Source organism: Trachinotus anak, unplaced genomic scaffold, assembly GCF_046630095.1.
Source record: "Trachinotus anak isolate AG129_WGS33_773 ecotype Australia unplaced genomic scaffold, CSIRO_AGI_Tana_v1 ptg000022l, whole genome shotgun sequence".
NCBI lineage: Eukaryota > Metazoa > Chordata > Actinopteri > Carangiformes > Carangidae > Trachinotus > Trachinotus anak.
This window is the reverse complement of record NW_027273873.1, coordinates 1306015-1323258: the sequence shown is the minus strand read 5'-3', so window position 1 is coordinate 1323258 and position 17244 is coordinate 1306015. Positions and strand designations below refer to the sequence as shown.

Here is a 17244-nt window from a genome sequence, read left to right as displayed (position 1 = left end):
ACTGATTTTTCTGTTGACAGGAGTTTGTCCATTATGACAAACCAGAAGCTTTATTAATGATTAAAACACTGTATCTTGCATTACCATAAGGCATGAAACTACATTTGTCAGGGCTGTTTTTGGTCTTTTTTAAAAAAGTGCATCCTCTTTAGATATTGAAATAGTAATGCACACAAAACTTCACAGGTTTGAATTGGTAGAGATTGGCAGAAGAACAAAAAGAGAGAAAATGGAAAAAAAAGATAGCAAGGCGGATAGAAAAAGGTGGATGAAGACAGACGAGGGCTAGTGATAGAGTGTGGGAGGAGAGGCCGATGGTGTGTGATGATTTTTCTTGTTTCTGATGGCTTAGACGGAGCATGTCATTGGTATTTATGGGCTGAGAGACCTCACACTCCTAGCAACCACAGTGAGAAATGAAAGAGATGGAGCTGACAAAGTAACAGCAACATGAAAAGAGAATTGATACACAGAGGAAGACAACAACACATGGAAGGAGAGCAGGCAAGAAAAGTAAGATCAGGAAGAGAGCAGAGAGGATGAAGATGAAGAGGCAAGAGGGGAAAAACAAAAAATTAAAAGATACAGGAGGTAAACATGAAAGAGAGAAAAGAAACCAAATTAAAACAAAAGAGGAAGTAAATGAACTGAATGAGAGGCAATGACAGACGAAAGAAGGAAAAGAAAGAGGTGTTTCTCCCCAAAACACCATTGATCAGAAGTTGATATTTTCTGTTGAATCTGCCTCTCCTCATTTACAATCTACTGTCTTCTCATCTACCCCTTCTTTCTCTTCTTTTTTCATGTAATGGATGGACAACACGAAGAAGGATCTGGAGGTGCCGTCCAACGGGATGGTAACGACGGTGACTCCCGAGTGCCTCACAGTATCCAGGGAGAAGACAAACATCTGACATGAGATTCAACCTTTGCGTATCACTTCCCCTGATAGACCGACTGCGGGAAGACTGGCTGAGTCCTGCAGGTGAACCTATGGGCCAGGAAGAGGTCAACCTCTCGTCTTCCATGTTTGTCAGAAGATGATCCTCCACAGACGTCACATTTTCAGTTTGTGGAGCTTTGCGTTGTGATGATATCTCAGCGTTTGGTTCCAAACTGTTTTGATGATAGATAGGGTCTGAACTGAGCTAACTTTGTCTCTTTCACTGCTCAGAAAACTTTCCAGACTGCTTGATTTGGTGAATTACCACAGGGGCTCTGACCCCAGGATTTTAAATGAATCACTGCAGGGAAGCAGGCAATTAGTCAACTTGTTGGGGAGTTCGTGAATGGTGGTGCAGACTGAATTTTTGCTGCAGCACTTGGAAAAACACATGCATTGTATGCTGGGAGAAAGAAATATCAATTGTACCACTCGTGTTGGACAATCTGCAGCCACTCAACAATGATAATGTGCTGTATCTTTGACCCAGAGGGACAAATAAAGTCTCTGTTAGCTATGGTCTGCACACCTGCTTCTTGGAAACCCATGTTCTGACTTTCTGCATGGAGTGCAGAGAGTGGATACAACTGACTCACTGACAAACACAAAAACAAACAGACTGTTCTGACTGTCGGGAGAGAAGAAGATAATCTATCTTCTAGAAATTTTGTTCTGTTTAATAACCATCATGGGTCTGAACCCCAACAGCAACATCTGACTGAACCAGGGAATGGTCAGCGACTCGAGAAACCTCTCAGATTGGAGCCCACAAGGACGAGGTCCATCTTGATCTTCAAATCAGTGCTCGAAGACGAAAAAGTCCTCTCCCCCCCACTTACCTCTGGTGGGGGGGAGGGTGAAGGGTAGTTTAGCTATTAGGGTGTAGGGCTTAGAGTGTAGTTTTGTACGTATTTAGACATTAGGTCTTAGGTTGTAGGCTCGGCTTTAGAGTACATAGTAAGGCAGCTGTGCTCTGGGTCTAGGAAGTAGTTTTAGATAGTTGTAATTAGTTCTTCTCTGTTGTGTTGAAGCTTCCTCTCAGTGTTTAGTCAGTTGTGCTAGTTTTAGCTTTTATTTTGTTGGCTCAGTTACCTGTGCCACCACTCTACTAGCCCCTCTGGTATCTAACACTCAGCGAGTTAGCCTTTGGCTCTGCACCAGCTGTAGCTGTGACTCAGGCAGCATTTCATCTAGTGCAGAAGTTTAGCATTTAGCCTCCGTCCTAGCTACATCTTACCAACTGTAACATCAAACAGCATTTAGGCTTTTTAGTTTAAAATTTACTATCTGTAAACCTTCGTCACTTGCCATTCTCCAAGCTGTTATTTATCCCAAGGTTCCCATTAGCCTGTGTGCTAATTCTCTGACCAGCTAGTCATGGATGCTAATCAAGGTCCAGGCCAGGGCAGCCCAGAAAGCCCCAACCGGGCTGTGGAATACCTTCTTGAACTCAACAACATCATCGAGAGCCAGCAGAAGCTTCTAGAAACCCAGCGGCGCCGAATTGAGGAGCTGGAGGTCCAACTTGACCGGCTAAGCCAGGAGAACAAGGACCTGCGTTTGGACCGGCAACCTGTCGCTCCTCCTCCATCTGCTCCTCCTGAGCCTCCTATCCCTCCTCCTCCTCCGCCACCTCCGCCAACTCAGACCACATCAACGTCCATTTCTGCCAAGAACCACCACCATCACAACAGCCAACACCAAACTCCTCCTCAGCCTCCTTCCTCCATCCCCCTTCACCACAGCCACCACCACCAGCATCATCAGCAGCACTACCACACCTCCACCCACCACTCCTACAACAGTACCAACAGCACCATAACGACTTCTATCCCGGTTCCTGCTCCAACTTCGACACCAATGTCCATCTCGGTCCCGACCCAAATCCCAGCTCCCATCTCCTCCCCATCCCCGGCTCCACCTCCCCCTCCTCCAATCCCACCCAGGGATCAACCACGGGCCCACAGCCGGCTGACCCGAGCACCCTCCACCAGCACCGGCACCAACACCAACTTCGTGGAGAAAGAGAAGGAGAGGCTTGAGCGCCTGCACAGAGCCAACGCTGCCAACAACCACCACGCCCACACCCTCCACCATCACAAATCGTAAGTTTAAAGTTTAAGGTATTCTTACTACAACCATCCCCAAAGGTAGCACGAGAGGATCTCAGAAGTGGGTTGACGTGAACAAAGTTTACCTTCTAAATGCTGGGTAGCTTTTACTGGAAACCAACTAGAATTTGTCTGGGAAAATAGTGAAATTGGCTTGTAAATCTTATGATAAAGTTAGTTTTACTTTAAGAGGAAATAGGATGCCATATTGAATAGAGTGCCATAATACTGAGGAGGTATCCAAGGGCTTTTCATCCTCCTCAGATGCACACTGTTTCACAGCAATGAGATTTGAATGCCTCCATAAAGATCCAGTTTTGTCACTGTTAATGTGTATCTTATGGCTCTAAATCTTGAATGTGACTGTTATTGAACTGCTGTAGAACATTAGTGTTAATATGGCATCCTTTGACTAAATTTCCAAACTCAAACCTGGCTTCCAGCCTGTCATCCCACTGTCTGCTCTGCCGAAACTCGTGCTAATCTTTGACTTTGCCACTAACTTTGCAGCTTCTCTCATGCAGGTTTTGTGCGAGCCTAGAAATATGTGCCCATGTGCTAATTTTGACCAGGAAACATCTTTTTGCTTGATTCTTTCCTGGCAGAAAAATGAAAAGCAACAGATTTTGAAGGCAAAGCTGTTTATGTTGAATATGATTTTTATTGTAAAGCGTTTTGGACTCAAGCAAACAGGAGAGGTGACGTTGTGTAAGTTTAACATTGAAGTGTTTCTTCCTCTGATGGAGAGGGGGCAGCTGATACCCATGTGCATTCCTTTTTCACTGAGATAGTGAGATTGGTGTGTGCACAGGGCTGATAAATATTCATTCTTTTATCAGCTAATAGGGCTACAGAGTAGAAGGTTGTAGTGGTAATTTACATATTGCAGGAGTGCATGAGACTCCAGAGACAGACGAACTAAACGACTACAGCATCTCTAACACTGATAATTGGTGGAGCAAAGACTGAACAGTGTTATGTAATAGATATTTCTGCTACGCAATAGGATTGGTTGTTCTCTGTGAGGCTATGAAGAAAACATGCTCTATGTAAAAGTGAAGTTGTTTGCAGTAGCAATCACCATGGTAACCACTTACCAGGTAGCTCAGTAGCTTCTCCTTTTGCTTTTTTGCTCTTATTTTGTTGTAATTTTGTTTCTCTGAATAAATTTTCAGTCTGTTCCCTGGCTGGAAATGGGTTTGTTGCCTGGCAACACTATCTTAGTAGCATCCTATCAGGAAGTGTTGAGAGGGATGGAGCCTCGCTGCCGTCTGTGGCAGTTGTTTTTGCACACAGGGCTGTGTGGTGCCACAGGCAACAGGATGCAGGGTTGCAGTTGTCCCATGCGTCTACCAGGCAGTTCCTTTGTAAGTGGTACCTCTGATCTGCTGTCCGTGGGAAGCGCTGGTCATGGCGATTGCTGTTGCCATGCAACTGTGGAAAACCTGTGTGAAGGACAACACTCTCGCTATCAGTTGAAATGGTTTTAACCTCCTTCGGTGCTCAGGGTGCTCAAACCTTTGCAAAGCTCACACCGCTGTTGGGAACATAGAGTGTCGCCTCCCTTCCTCTGAAAACACAGAGAGCAGGAGGAGAGAAGCTCCCAACAGACCTGCAGAACTGAAGGCTGGGGCAACGCAGTGATGACTCATGGAGACAGATTTAATAGTACTATTGCTTTGTCTTATAAGCTGTCATTTGTGCAGCCAGAAAGTATAGCAGATTGTACACAGAGGTATATAAAGTGTGACGTTCAAATTTGGGGTCATCCGCGGCATCTTGAAGCATCGAAGTTAAGGAAAAAAAATCCCTCTAATCCCTGAGTCATGGGACGTTCAGGTAAAGCTGATATCGTGAGAAAAAGCTGACCTCAAGCTTGCAAATGATGTAACAAGCTGAGAACAATGATGGAGTCTGACAGCAGTGAAGATAAGGCTGATTCGTTATGAAATCACACAGTGCAGTCGGCTGCTCGCTGCCTCTTCAAGTGACTGAGTGTGAGCCAATAAATCCCACACTGCACTGGGGCAGATTATGGCAGGGAGGCATGACAGCATGTTGCGGAGCTGCCTACACTGGTTTCTGAGTGATTTTGTAAAGGGCATGATGCAGCAAAATGCAAAACACCCTCACATAGATCTATCTTGCAGCACCTTGCAGCACCTCAGGCTGAAGCTGTAAAAAACAGGACACACATCGGGAAGCAGTAAATACTGTAGGACATGACAAAGCAGTTGAAGCAGGTTCTCTTGACTTTGCATGCAGCAACTTCAGTCTCATCAACTGTGAGCGTTGAGTCTCAAAACTGAGTCATGTGGATATTTTCATAGTTTAGTATCAGTTTTGGTTTAAGGTAGCTATACAGCAATGAGTGAATTTTACACACTATGTCCAAGTTCCTGTTATGCTACAGGGGTTTAACAATCTTCCACTTGATTTATAGATTTCTCATTGCAGCTATTTTTAAATTATCTTGTAGATATTAGTGATCAAATTTAGGATTTAATTGTTTCCAGAGACACACGGATCTCAAGAGTCTTGAGGGTTGGTTGTTCACAAATTCAGGCTGTATTTGAACAACTAGTCTTGGCAGGTAGCTAGTAGCCAATTAGCTTCAAAGCAAGCTAACTGCACAGTTAAAGGTTCTGTAAATGATTGTCACTGACACTAGATGTTGCACCTCAGACCAAAACAAAGGCTTTGTCGGCCACAGCTTGGGCCTTCGTTTAGCCACAAAGCCAGTTAGCAAGCTGGAGCCCTTTAGCAGCTCAGGTTCTCCTCTCGGTGAAGCCAGACCTGGTGGAGCTGGTAAGAACTTTCTGGATGTTTTGACTGTCCTCTGACTGACCAGGATTTGGGGTCCACATTGTTCTGGACGCCTGTCTTCTACTATATTATTGTTTACAGAACCATGAAACTCAGATTTAACTGAGTCTACATTAATCTGTGAGAATGCAGATACCACAAAGGGTAAAAGCTTTGTTATTAACAGCACATGAATGTAAATGTAGTACACTTCTGTAGCGCTTTACAAAAGAAGCCACATTCACACACTGAAATGTAAGGACACAGGAATCGACCCACCGACCTTCTGATGAGTGGACGACCTGCTCTGACTCCTGAGCCACAGCCACACAATAAGTTTCAGCTCCACTGAGAGCAGCCTGATGTGCACTTTTTAACTTAGGTGTAGTAAACAGAATGAAAAATGCAAAACACCGTTATGATCCTTGAACACTGTTATTAAAGATTCAAGAGCGAAGACGAGGAAACGGTGAACTCACCGTCCTGCAGCCTGGTGTTCAGCTGCATGTGAGGGTGGGAGACACTGTACTAAAAACACTCGGGACATGTCAACATGTTTCCTTCTGACCACACTATCAGTCTGTATTACAGAGGATGTCTAAAATTAGGGCTGATCGATCGTAGTTAATCATGATTAATTGCATATTTTTAATCTGTTCTAAATGTACCTTAAACTGATTGTAATACTCTTTTCAACATGAGAATAGACACATGCTTGCTTTATGCAAAAAAATCATGTTTATTTATTGCTACAATGAGAAATACTCTCAGTTCAAGTAACTAACATGTGCAAACTGCATTGTAAAACAAGATGCTGAAATAAATATGGTTTGCTTCATGCGAGGAGGGGGCGCCGGGCTCTCTGCATCCGCTGTGTGCTTGGCCGACAGGTGGTATTCGAGACTAGACGTACTCCGCTGGTACGTAAATTCACCGGGACAATAAATGCAAATTACTTTTGTCCTGTCAAGAGAGCCATCTGGCAAGACTTTGAAGCTGAACTTGCCATTCAAAATATCTTTTTTATCCATTACTGCTCACGACGGCATCGACCTCAGTGCATTGCTTCCTGATTTCCCGAGCTACGGAGTGGCCCGAGGTTCAAATGTCACAAGCGTTAATCACGTTAAAAAAATTAATCCCATTAAAGGCATGTTACGTTAACACGTTAATAACGTGTTAACTTTGACAGCCTTATCTAAAATATATGTTGTCAGTATCAGTAAACACAAAGTCAAACAGCCTCTGCTGCTGATTATTTTCTGTAGATTAAAGGAACATTCAGTGTGATCATGTTATCACATGACGCTGTGACGATGCCATGACCATCACCAGTGCTGTTCTGTCCTATTGATCCTGGAGGGAAAGACTGATGAAGAAGAGTTTAGGTAATGAACAGAGAGAGTGATGCTATTCTGCAGTGTGGGTGTGGAGGAGTCAGAGGAGTCAGATCTGTAGGATTCAGAGAAAAAAAGACATTTAAAGAGGATGCATGATTCACCTTTCTCTTGTCCACTGCAGACCCCCTCTTTCGTTCTTTCGCTCTTTCTTTGCCTTTGCATTTAGACCTGGTAATAATACGTCTTCATTATCTCCACTCTGCTCACATTGAGATAAGACCACTGTATACAGACTAAGTAGGCAGAGCGACAGGACTTGACGTGTCTCAGTTTGAGTGAAGTGATGCAGGATATTCTTCGACAGCCTTTGTTATGTGCAAGGTGAGGGTCACGTGACTGAGACCAGCTGAATTAGCAGACGCTCTGATACTCCTGTCATTCACACGACCATGGGGTTGGACATTGGGGCTGCGCCTGGGGAGCGATGCCCATTCAGCAGCATCGCTTCAGGAGACGATTGGTGTTAAAGGGTTAAAACAGAAACAGCACAGTGACATGTACAGACTGCTAAATGCTAAAATTCTCTGGTTCTAGCTTCTCAAATGTGAATGTTTTCAGTCTTAGTCAGTTTCTAAGTGTAAAATGAATGTGTTTGGGTTGTGTTTTCTCGACATCTTTAAAACCAACTGACAGATTATCCAACAATGAAAATAAATGTTGGGTTGCAGCCCTGCAGACCCGGGTCAGTGCTGGCAGATGTCCTGAGTTCAGGATCAGGAGAGAGGAAGCTGGTGCAGGAGCAGCTTAATGTGAGAGCTGTGGCCTTCACCAGGGTCACACAACACGTTACAAAGAACATTTAAAAAAACAGTTTGGAAAAAATAAAAGCTTAAAGGTAAAGAAGGACAACACAGAAATATGATCTCTCTCTCCCTCTCTCTCCCTCTCTCTGACCCTGTTTTTGTAAACAGCTGCTGACATCTCGTCCTCTGTGTGCTGATGATGATAACAGGAGTGTAAATGAGCTCGGTCAGCAGCACTGCTGCACCAGGTGTGTGTGTGTGTGTGTGTGTGTGTGTGTGTGTGGTTTTACCCCATCACTCCAGTGTCCTGCCAAGTGTAGATGCTCAGGCAGCGTCGTCACAGTGATAAAAATATAAACATACATTTCTGACATTGTTTCTGGTGATTTTACTGTTAATATGCAGCATATACTGTGTGTGTGTGTGTGTGTGTGTGTGTGTGTACTTGTACTTGTACTTGTACTTGTACTTGTACTTGCTACATAGTAAGGACCAAAAAAAGTATTTTACTAACAGAGTGAGGACATTTTGGGAAAGTGAGGACATTTTGGCCGGTCCTCACTTTTTGAGACACCTTCAAATCACATGTTGAGGGTTAAGACTTGGTTTTAGAGTTATGGTTAGAATTAGGTTTAGGTTAAGGTTAGGGTCAGGGTCAGGGTTAGGGTTAGGCACTCAGGTGTGATGGTTAAGGTTAGGGTAAGGGGCTAGGGAATGCATTATGTCAATGAGTGTCCTCACAAAGATAAAAGTACAAGTGTGTGTGTGTGTGTGTGTGTGTGTGTGTGTGTGTGTGTGTGTGTGTGTGTACTTGTACTTGCTACATAGTAAGGACCAAAAAAAGTATTTTACTAACAGAGTGAGGACATTTTGGGAAAGTGAGGACATTTTGGCCGGTCCTCACTTTTTGAGACACCTTCAAATCACATGTTGAGGGTTAAGACTTGGTTTTAGAGTTATGGTTAGAATTAGGTTTAGGTTAAGGTTAGGGTCAGGGTTAGGTTAGGTAAAAAGTGTCCTCACAAAGATAGAAGTACGTGTGTGTGTGTGTGTGTGTGTGTGTGTGAGAAAACCCCTGACTGTTGCCTGATTGTCCTGACCTAAACATGTTTTCACTCCCAAACTGCACCATGAGGTCAGTAAAGACGAACACACAGGTCTGTTTAATGAGGTCAGTTCACACATATGTTCTCAGCAAACTCTCAGATGTGTTGCAGCGTCTACTTTTAATATGATCTGATCAGCACATCCTGGCCTGTAACTGTGAGTGGTACTGTTTAGCATCCTCAGTAAAAACAGTGCTGCAGGTTGTTTCTGAGGATTTTATGGTTTTATCTGAGCTGTAGATTTGATCTTAGGAAGGTTCTGGGTTCAAACCTGCTGGCTGGAGCCTTTCTGTGTTTGCATGTCCTCCTACCATCCAATCACAGTTAAGGTTAACTCAACCCTCTACCTTGCCTACAGGTGTTAATGTGAGTGTGACTGGTTGTCTGTCTCTCTGTGTCAGCTGACTGCAGGTCAGCATTGGACCCAGGTGTAGCTAATGGATGGATAAACATTTGAGTTTTTTAAGCAGTTTTCCTGAAGTCCTGTAACATCACTGTCAAACTCAGAGATTCACTGTCAGATACGGATCTTTCTCCTGTTCAGATTTTTACAGTGATGCTTTGTAACAAGCTCTGTGAGAACATTTGTTTTCTCTTCTCTACAAACCTCAATGCAAAATGCAGCAATCTGTTAATATAGTGGTTGGAGAAGTGGTGCAAAATATGACCTAAATAAAGTAGCAGTGAAGTAGTAACTTGAGGGAGGGGGGTGTATTTCCTCAGAAATTCAAATAGATTTGGACTTTGTGGGCAAAGACGTGAACCCAGTCCCAGAACACTGGCTGGTGGTACGCCGGCCGTCGGTGGGAATACCAGTAAACCTGTTTAACTTTATGATGGCTGCTTAACTCCATACTCCCTCTCACCTCGACCGGGTTTTGCGACATGTCTTCACTTCCTGTATCTGTTGTTAAAATCCCATAAAATTAAAAGTCCTCTGCAGAGTTGTGCAGTTGCGACTTCACGAGATATAACAGAAACTCTGCAGAGACATCATCCTCTTAAACAGCCGGCAACTGGCAACATTCAGTGGAGTGTCCAGCAGCTGGTGGAGACCAAACACAGAGCTGAAAGGGAGGGAACACTGGACTTAGATTCATTCAAATAATTCTGTTGCCATGGCGCCGCGGATGGCTGCCTCGGTGTTTTGGTGCGCATTTTTTTGCCTTATTTTCTTTATAAATCCAGTTTTCTGCTTTGGTTTCCAGAGCTCTTTCACCAGAGAAGAGCTCATTAATATCAGAGAAACAATTCCTGAGGATTTTTTTCCTACTTTTCTCGACTCATCTGTGGGATTATTGGACATTTTGGTCAGAGGTGCACTGACCGTTGCTCTCGCAGTGAAACGCCGGAGGAGAGGAAAACGTGCCGGTGCGCTTGCGCGTCTCCGCCGGCGCGCACTCCGCACACCTCTCCCAGGTATCTTTCTCTCCAACGTGCGTTCACTGCCCAACAAACTGGATGAACTTCAGCTACTGGTGCAGAAGAACAGAGACTTTTCCTCATCTTCCGTCCTGTGCTTCACGGAGACGTGGCTGTGTGGATCGATTCCGGACTCTGCGCTGGAGCTGGCCGGCTTCCAGCTCTTCAGAGCGGATCGCGACACAGAGCTGTCCGGTAAAACCAAAGGTGGAGGAATCTGCTTTTATGCAAACAGTGGCTGGTGCAGAGACGTGACAGTGATCCTGCAGCACTGTTCTCCTGACCTGGAGACTTTCATCATAAACTGCAGGCCCTTCTACTCCCCCCGTGAGTTCACCTCAATCATCCTGGTCGGTGTTTACATCCCACCACAGGCAAACGTGCAGGAGGCACAGCGGGCGCTGGCCGACCAGATACTGTGTGTGGAGCGGACCAACCCGGACTCCGTAGTTATTGTCCTTGGTGACTTTAACAAAGGTGACCTCAGTCATGAACTGCCCAAATACAGACAGTTTGTTAATTGCCCGACCAGAGAGGGGAACACTCTGGACCACTGTTACACCACAATCAGTGGTGCTGATCACGCCGTCCCCCGGGCTGCACTGGGCCACTCTGACCATGTCATGGTCCACCTGATTCCCACATACAGGCAGAAACTAAAACTGTGTAAACCTGTTGCGAGGACATCAAAGCAGTGGAGCAGTGAAGCCATAGAGGATCTGCGGGCATGTTTGGACTGCACTGACTGGGAGGTGTTCAGGACTGCTTCCAACAGTCTGGATGAGTTCACAGAGGCTGTGACGTCATACATCAGCTTCTGTGAGGACTGCTGTATCCCATCATGCACCAGGGTGAGTTATAACAATGACAAACCCTGGTTCACAGCTAAGCTCAGTCAGCTCAGGAGGCAAAAGGAGGAAGCTTTCAGGAGTGGGGACAGGGACAAGTTTAAAGAGTCCAAGTACAGGTTTAGCAAGGCGGTGAGAGAAGCTAAACGACTGTACTCTGAGAAACTTCAGCTCCAGTTCTCAGCCAATGACTCTGCTTCTGTCTGGAAAGGGCTCAGACAGATCACTAACTACAAACCTAAACCCCCCCACTCCATTAATGACTTCCGTCTGGCCAACGATCTGAATGAGTTCTACTGCCGCTTTGAAAGACAGTGGGACAAGCCTGACACTAACCTCCACATCAGAGCCATATCAGAACCCTCCTCCTCCCCTACCAAAGGAACGTCTCTCTCTATCCTGGAGAGAGATGTCAACAGGCTTTTTAAGAAGCAGAACCCCCGCAAAGCAGCCGGTCCTGACTCTGTCTCTCCATCATCCCTGAAGCACTGTGCTGATCAGCTGTCTCCAGTGTTCACAGACATCTTCAACACCTCACTGGAGACCTGTCATGTGCCAGCCTGCTTCAAATCCTCCACCATCATCCCTGTCCCCAAAAAACCAAGGCCCACAGGACTAAATGACTATAGACCCATTGCCCTGACCTCTGTGGTCATGAAATCATTTGAGCGCCTTGTCCTGTCCCATCTCAAATCCATCACTGACCCACTCCTGGACCCCCTGCAGTTCGCCTACAGAGCCAACAGGTCCGTAGACGACGCCGTCAACATGGCTCTCCACTTCATCCTCCAGCACCTGGACTCCTCAGGGACCTATGCCAGGATCCTGTTTGTGGACTTCAGCTCTGCCTTCAACACCATCATCCCGGCTCTGCTGCAGGACAATCTCTCTCAGCTGAGCGTGCCTGACTCCACCTGCAGGTGGATCACCGACTTCCTGTCTGACAGGAGGCAGCACGTGAAGCTAGGAAAGCACGTGTCTGACTCCCAGACCATCAGCACTGGATCCCCGCAAGGCTGCGTTCTTTCTCCTCTGCTCTTCTCCCTGTACACCAACACCTGCACCTCCAGCCATCAGTCTGTCAAGCTCCTGAAGTTTGCAGACGACACCACTCTCATTGGACTCATCTCTGATGGCGATGAGTCTGCCTACAGGTGGGAGACTGAGCGTCTGGTGACCTGGTGCAGGCAGAACAACCTAGAGCTAAACGCTCTGAAGACGCTGGAAATGATAGTGGACTTCAGGAAGAGCCCAGCCCCACCCACCCCCATCTCCCTGTGTGACTCCCCCGTGGCTACCGTGGAGCATTTTCGCTTCTTGGGAACCACCATCACACAGGATCTCAAATGGGAGCTAAACATCAGCTCCCTCATCAAAAAAGCTCAGCAGAGGATGTATTTCCTGAGGCAATTGAAGAAGTTCAACCTGCCAAGGACTATGATGGTGAACTTCTACACCTCCATCATTGAGTCCATCCTCACCTCCTCCATCACCATCTGGTACGCTGCTGCCACGGAGAGGGACAATAACAGACTGCAGCGTATCATCCAGTCTGCTGAGAAGGTGATTGGATGCAATCTTCCGTCCCTCCAGGACCTGTACGCCTCAAGGACTCTGAGGCGTACAGGGAAGATTGTAGCTGACTCCTCCCACCCTGGACACAAACTCTTTGAGACACTCCCCTCTGGCAGGAGGCTGCGGTCCTTCAGGACCAAAACCTCTCGCCACAAAAATAGCTTCTTCCCATCTGCTATTAGCCTCATCAACAAGGCTAGAGAGCCCCACTGTTGCTGATCAATTGCACCAATCACCAGAAAAAATTCCTTGTATGTGAAAACATACTTGGCAATAAAACTGATTCTGATTCTGATTCTGATTCTGATCAGGTGACACAAGGACCACAACCGACCACAATCTGATGGATGTCTAAATAAGCAGCTGTTTGTCCACAAGTTAAAAGCTGGTGACGCTGTATGTTAATGTTTCTGCTGCCCCCAAGTGGCCAAACAAAAAAAAGTTACTGCAGTTAAAACCATAATTTCAACTCCCCCATATTACCAACATTGTCACTATCGTGATGTAACAGACAGTGAACTTCATCGTTATGATGTGGCTCGCCCCTGATTGGTTCATTAAAACCTCTTACTGAAAGTTTTCTCTGCTCCACCTCTGGAGGAATTGTTTGTAATCAGCTCCTCTCTACCTTCACCTCCTCCCTTCTCTCACCTCCCTCGCTGCAGATGAATCTCACCCCCGGTTGGAAGATTAAATGTGTCTGGATCAATATGTTAGAACCTATCGGGGCCATAGATCAGCTTGTTTATCGATTGCTCATTGATTGGTGTTAATCCACGACTCCCATTTCTGAGGTCTGCATCAGACCAGCAGCAGCGTGACTCACCATAGAACACGAGAAGGAAACTTTCATGACGTACTCTGGCAGCAGGGCTATAAACATCCATCTTGGATTTAATCTGTCTCCCAAAACATTGAAGAAATGAAAACAAAGACATAGAGAAATGTGTTTCAGCTGCAGCAAACATTGTGTTTTTATGAAGAATTAAAGTTAGTTTTAAGATGAGAAAAAGAAAAAGAAATGTTTTTTTAATTACAAATCCCACCTGTAACTGACTCCATCTCTGCACTCTGAGAGGTGGTGTCAGGTGGCCGGCCAGTGTTTTTCTTTTTTACAACATTAATTTAGTTTTTTTCAGCTTTAAGACCCAAATTCAAATAATGAATTCTGTGCCAAATAACATTCAAAGCAGACTGTGAACATTGTGAGGTGTAGCAGTAAATAACAGCGTCGTCTGCATAGAAGTGACATAATGCATGAGGAACATCTGGAACAAAAACTGCTGATAAAAATAGTAAAAAGAAGAGTTGAACTCTGGGGGACGCCCTCTTTAACATTTAGAGACTTGGATTTATACCATTTCAACAAAAAATGGAGACTGATTTTGTTTAATAGTCAGTTGATAAATTTGTGATGTATAAATTAGAGTGAGTATTTTAAGTAAACTTCCATATACAATTAAAAACATTTCAATGTAAGATTTCTATATTAGAGCAGACATTCAGTGATAAAGCTGAACTTAAAAAAGGCCTGAAGAAGTTCTTCAACATTTTCTCAGCTGTCGCCGGTCAATTTAAATCTCCTCAAATCCTTGAAATGATCTTTTTAGAACTAAAAACAACTTTAATGACATTACATCATTTCTGAAGTCATTGCTTGTCCAGCTTAAATGCAGAAATTCAAAAAAAAACTCTTAATAGCACTTGTCCCCTCCAGCTCACCATAGTCGCCCTGCAACTCGCACAGTCTAATTAGAGAGACTGTGTGTGTGTGTGTGTGTGTGTGTGTGTGTGTGTGTGTGTGTGAGTGTGTGAGTGAGAGCCTTGACATCCAGGTCAGCTGGAGAATGATTCCACCAACAATCAACAAGACTGATATCATCTAACTCCTGTCTCACACACACACACATACACATATCTCTGTGTGTCATGACTCTCCCTCTGTCAGTCCGTCTGTCTGTTATATTTGGCAACATGGAAAAGAGACATGGAGCTGGCTGGTGGTGGTGAAGGTGGTTTCAGGGGAGTGGGGTGGGGGGTGGGGGGGTAAATGCTGCGCTGTCATGGCAACAGCTCGGTAGGCTGCAAAGGAGGAGGTGGAGGAAGGAGAAAGCGGTTTCATAACGACACACACTCCTGTCCGTCCACTTGCTCGTCACACACAGACATGTTTACACTCTCAGCTGAGTCGCTCTGCTTCACTTTGACATCACTGTGACCGAACAGGAAGGTAAACAGAGCGAGGCCAACAGGGTCCACCCCCGACTGTCCCCTCTGGGGACCCCAGGTCTGAGAGCTGACGGGAGCAGACTCGAGGCTTCTTTTAAAAAACTGTCATAAGTGAAACAAAAATCCCAGAAAGCAACAGAAACAGTGAAATGTTCAGATGTTACTTAGCAGATAAAACTGTGTCTCCAGTCTCTGGAACTAACATTTGATTTTTAACACAAGCAAGGTGTGAAAACTACAGATTTTCCAACTTAATGTTAATATTAGTCTGCTAATGTACTGGTGAAGGAGAAGAGCTCATTGTAATCTGGTGATTTTTGTTTTTGTTAATGATGTAACTGTTATGTTTTTATCTGGAGCAGGAAGAAGTTAAAAAAAATGTAGAAATATATTTAATTTATATATTTGATATCTGTATTTTATATATACAATAACAACAGGCAACAAGGAATTAGGAGGAAGTTGAGGCGGAGAGAAGACTTTGACTTTGACCTCAGACCTCCCTGCAGCGCCACCATCAGGTCAAGGTGCCCGCTGCTACTGCTTCCATTTTCCCCACTGTAAATTCCCACTTTTAAGTTTACTTTTACATACAGTTTGGTGTGGAGTCCCAAAGCTGCCAAAAAGCTGTAGAAGGTTACACCCACACTCCTGTTTGGTTATCGCAGAGGACGAGATGTTGCATGGAGAAAACAGGGAACGGATAAATGTTTAAAAGTTTTCCAGCACCAATAGAAAATGAGAAAACTGAAGTGTACATTTTTTCCAGCTGATTGGAGGTTCAAGGAGAAGTTTTCAAGATGGCGTCTGGTCATTCATTTTGGGTTTTTGTCTGTGGATTTTCATCAGTATGTTGTTGGTTCTGTCCAACACTTTCACATCGTGGCTTTAATAAACACTGTAGCCTCCGTCCGTTTATTTTCTACGGAAGCTGAGAAACAGCAAACTCGCAACAATTTTTTTTTTATCCCTTTACCTCAAGATAACAGAGCTGTGTTTTCTCAACATAACGGGATAATTAAGAGAGAAAAGAGACGCCTTTCCCAGCTTCTGTAATTTGCACTAAGGCTCATATCCTGTTTTTTTTTTTTTTTTTCTTTCAGACAGAAATGTGTCAGGTACACAGAGAGTCAAATACTGTTAAATACCAAACAGTAATGTAAAGTTATCACACAGATGCTTGTGTTTAGACAATTTTAACATTCTTTAGCTTGTTTTGTTATTTTTTCTTAAAAGCGTTGGTAAATTATAACTCATATGAGCTTTGAATCAAAAAGCATAAAATTTGTGAACTGAGGAAGATGCAACATTGGAATCAGGTTCATAATGTATTCTGTTCCCATCCGGCCTCATCTGCATTCACCTGAGTGTAAAGTATTTTAATGCATGTTCATTTGTAAATGTTTAGTTACATAAAAGCATATTAATCAGCGAGTGAAGTCTGGATGTATTGGAGCTGATATTTGGCAGCAGATTTCACAGCACACAGATGGCACAGAGAATATTCTGGCAGCCGGCTGATGTAAAGATGTGAGTTTTATTTCACAGAGCATCTGTCTGGCTCCATACTGACCAGCCGAGCTTTAATAAAAAAACTCAACCAAATGTAGAGGAGATGTTTGAGTTCACCAAAGGCGACAGATCTGTTGTGTTAGTTCAGGGACGGCTGGAAACTTTGATTCTTTTCCTTCTGGACGTTCAGTCAGTCCGCGTACCTGTGGAAATACAGTATATTTATGAGGCTGTGTGCTGATGCTCTATGACAGCAACATGTTTGCACTGAACATAAAAGTGTGTTCGGACCACGGTTGGCGATCTCATCCACAGTCAGATCATCTCAACGTCACCCTTTGAAATGGCCAATACCCAATATCTTCCCTACTACTACTGATAATAATAAATCAATACATTAATACAAAAAAAAACCAAATATCGTCTTGACATTGGCAAAGGGATAAGTTATCAGCAATCGATCTGAACATCGTCGATCACCAGGATCATCATCCATCATAACAACAACAGTTCAGACAGAAAGTTAAGCTCATTTCTACCAATTCTTTTT

General features: G+C 44.5%; 1 protein-coding gene across 6 annotated transcripts in view; it reads left to right on the top strand.

Annotated features, from left to right (window-relative positions):
- LOC139606527 (IQ motif and SEC7 domain-containing protein 1-like) overlaps positions 1–17244 on the top strand; it is a 157215-nt gene that overhangs the window by 21243 nt on the left and 118728 nt on the right. For 4 of the 6 annotated variants that reach the window (XM_071458746.1, XM_071458748.1, XM_071458747.1 and 1 more), the window contains one exon: positions 831–3048. In XM_071458746.1, the coding sequence (XP_071314847.1) occupies positions 2321–3048 (728 nt within the window). In that variant the 5' untranslated portion in view covers positions 831–2320. Of the gene's footprint in view, positions 1–827; positions 3049–17244 lie in introns of all 6 variants that reach the window. The other 2 variants (XM_071458744.1, XM_071458745.1) reach the window with 1 other exon arrangement.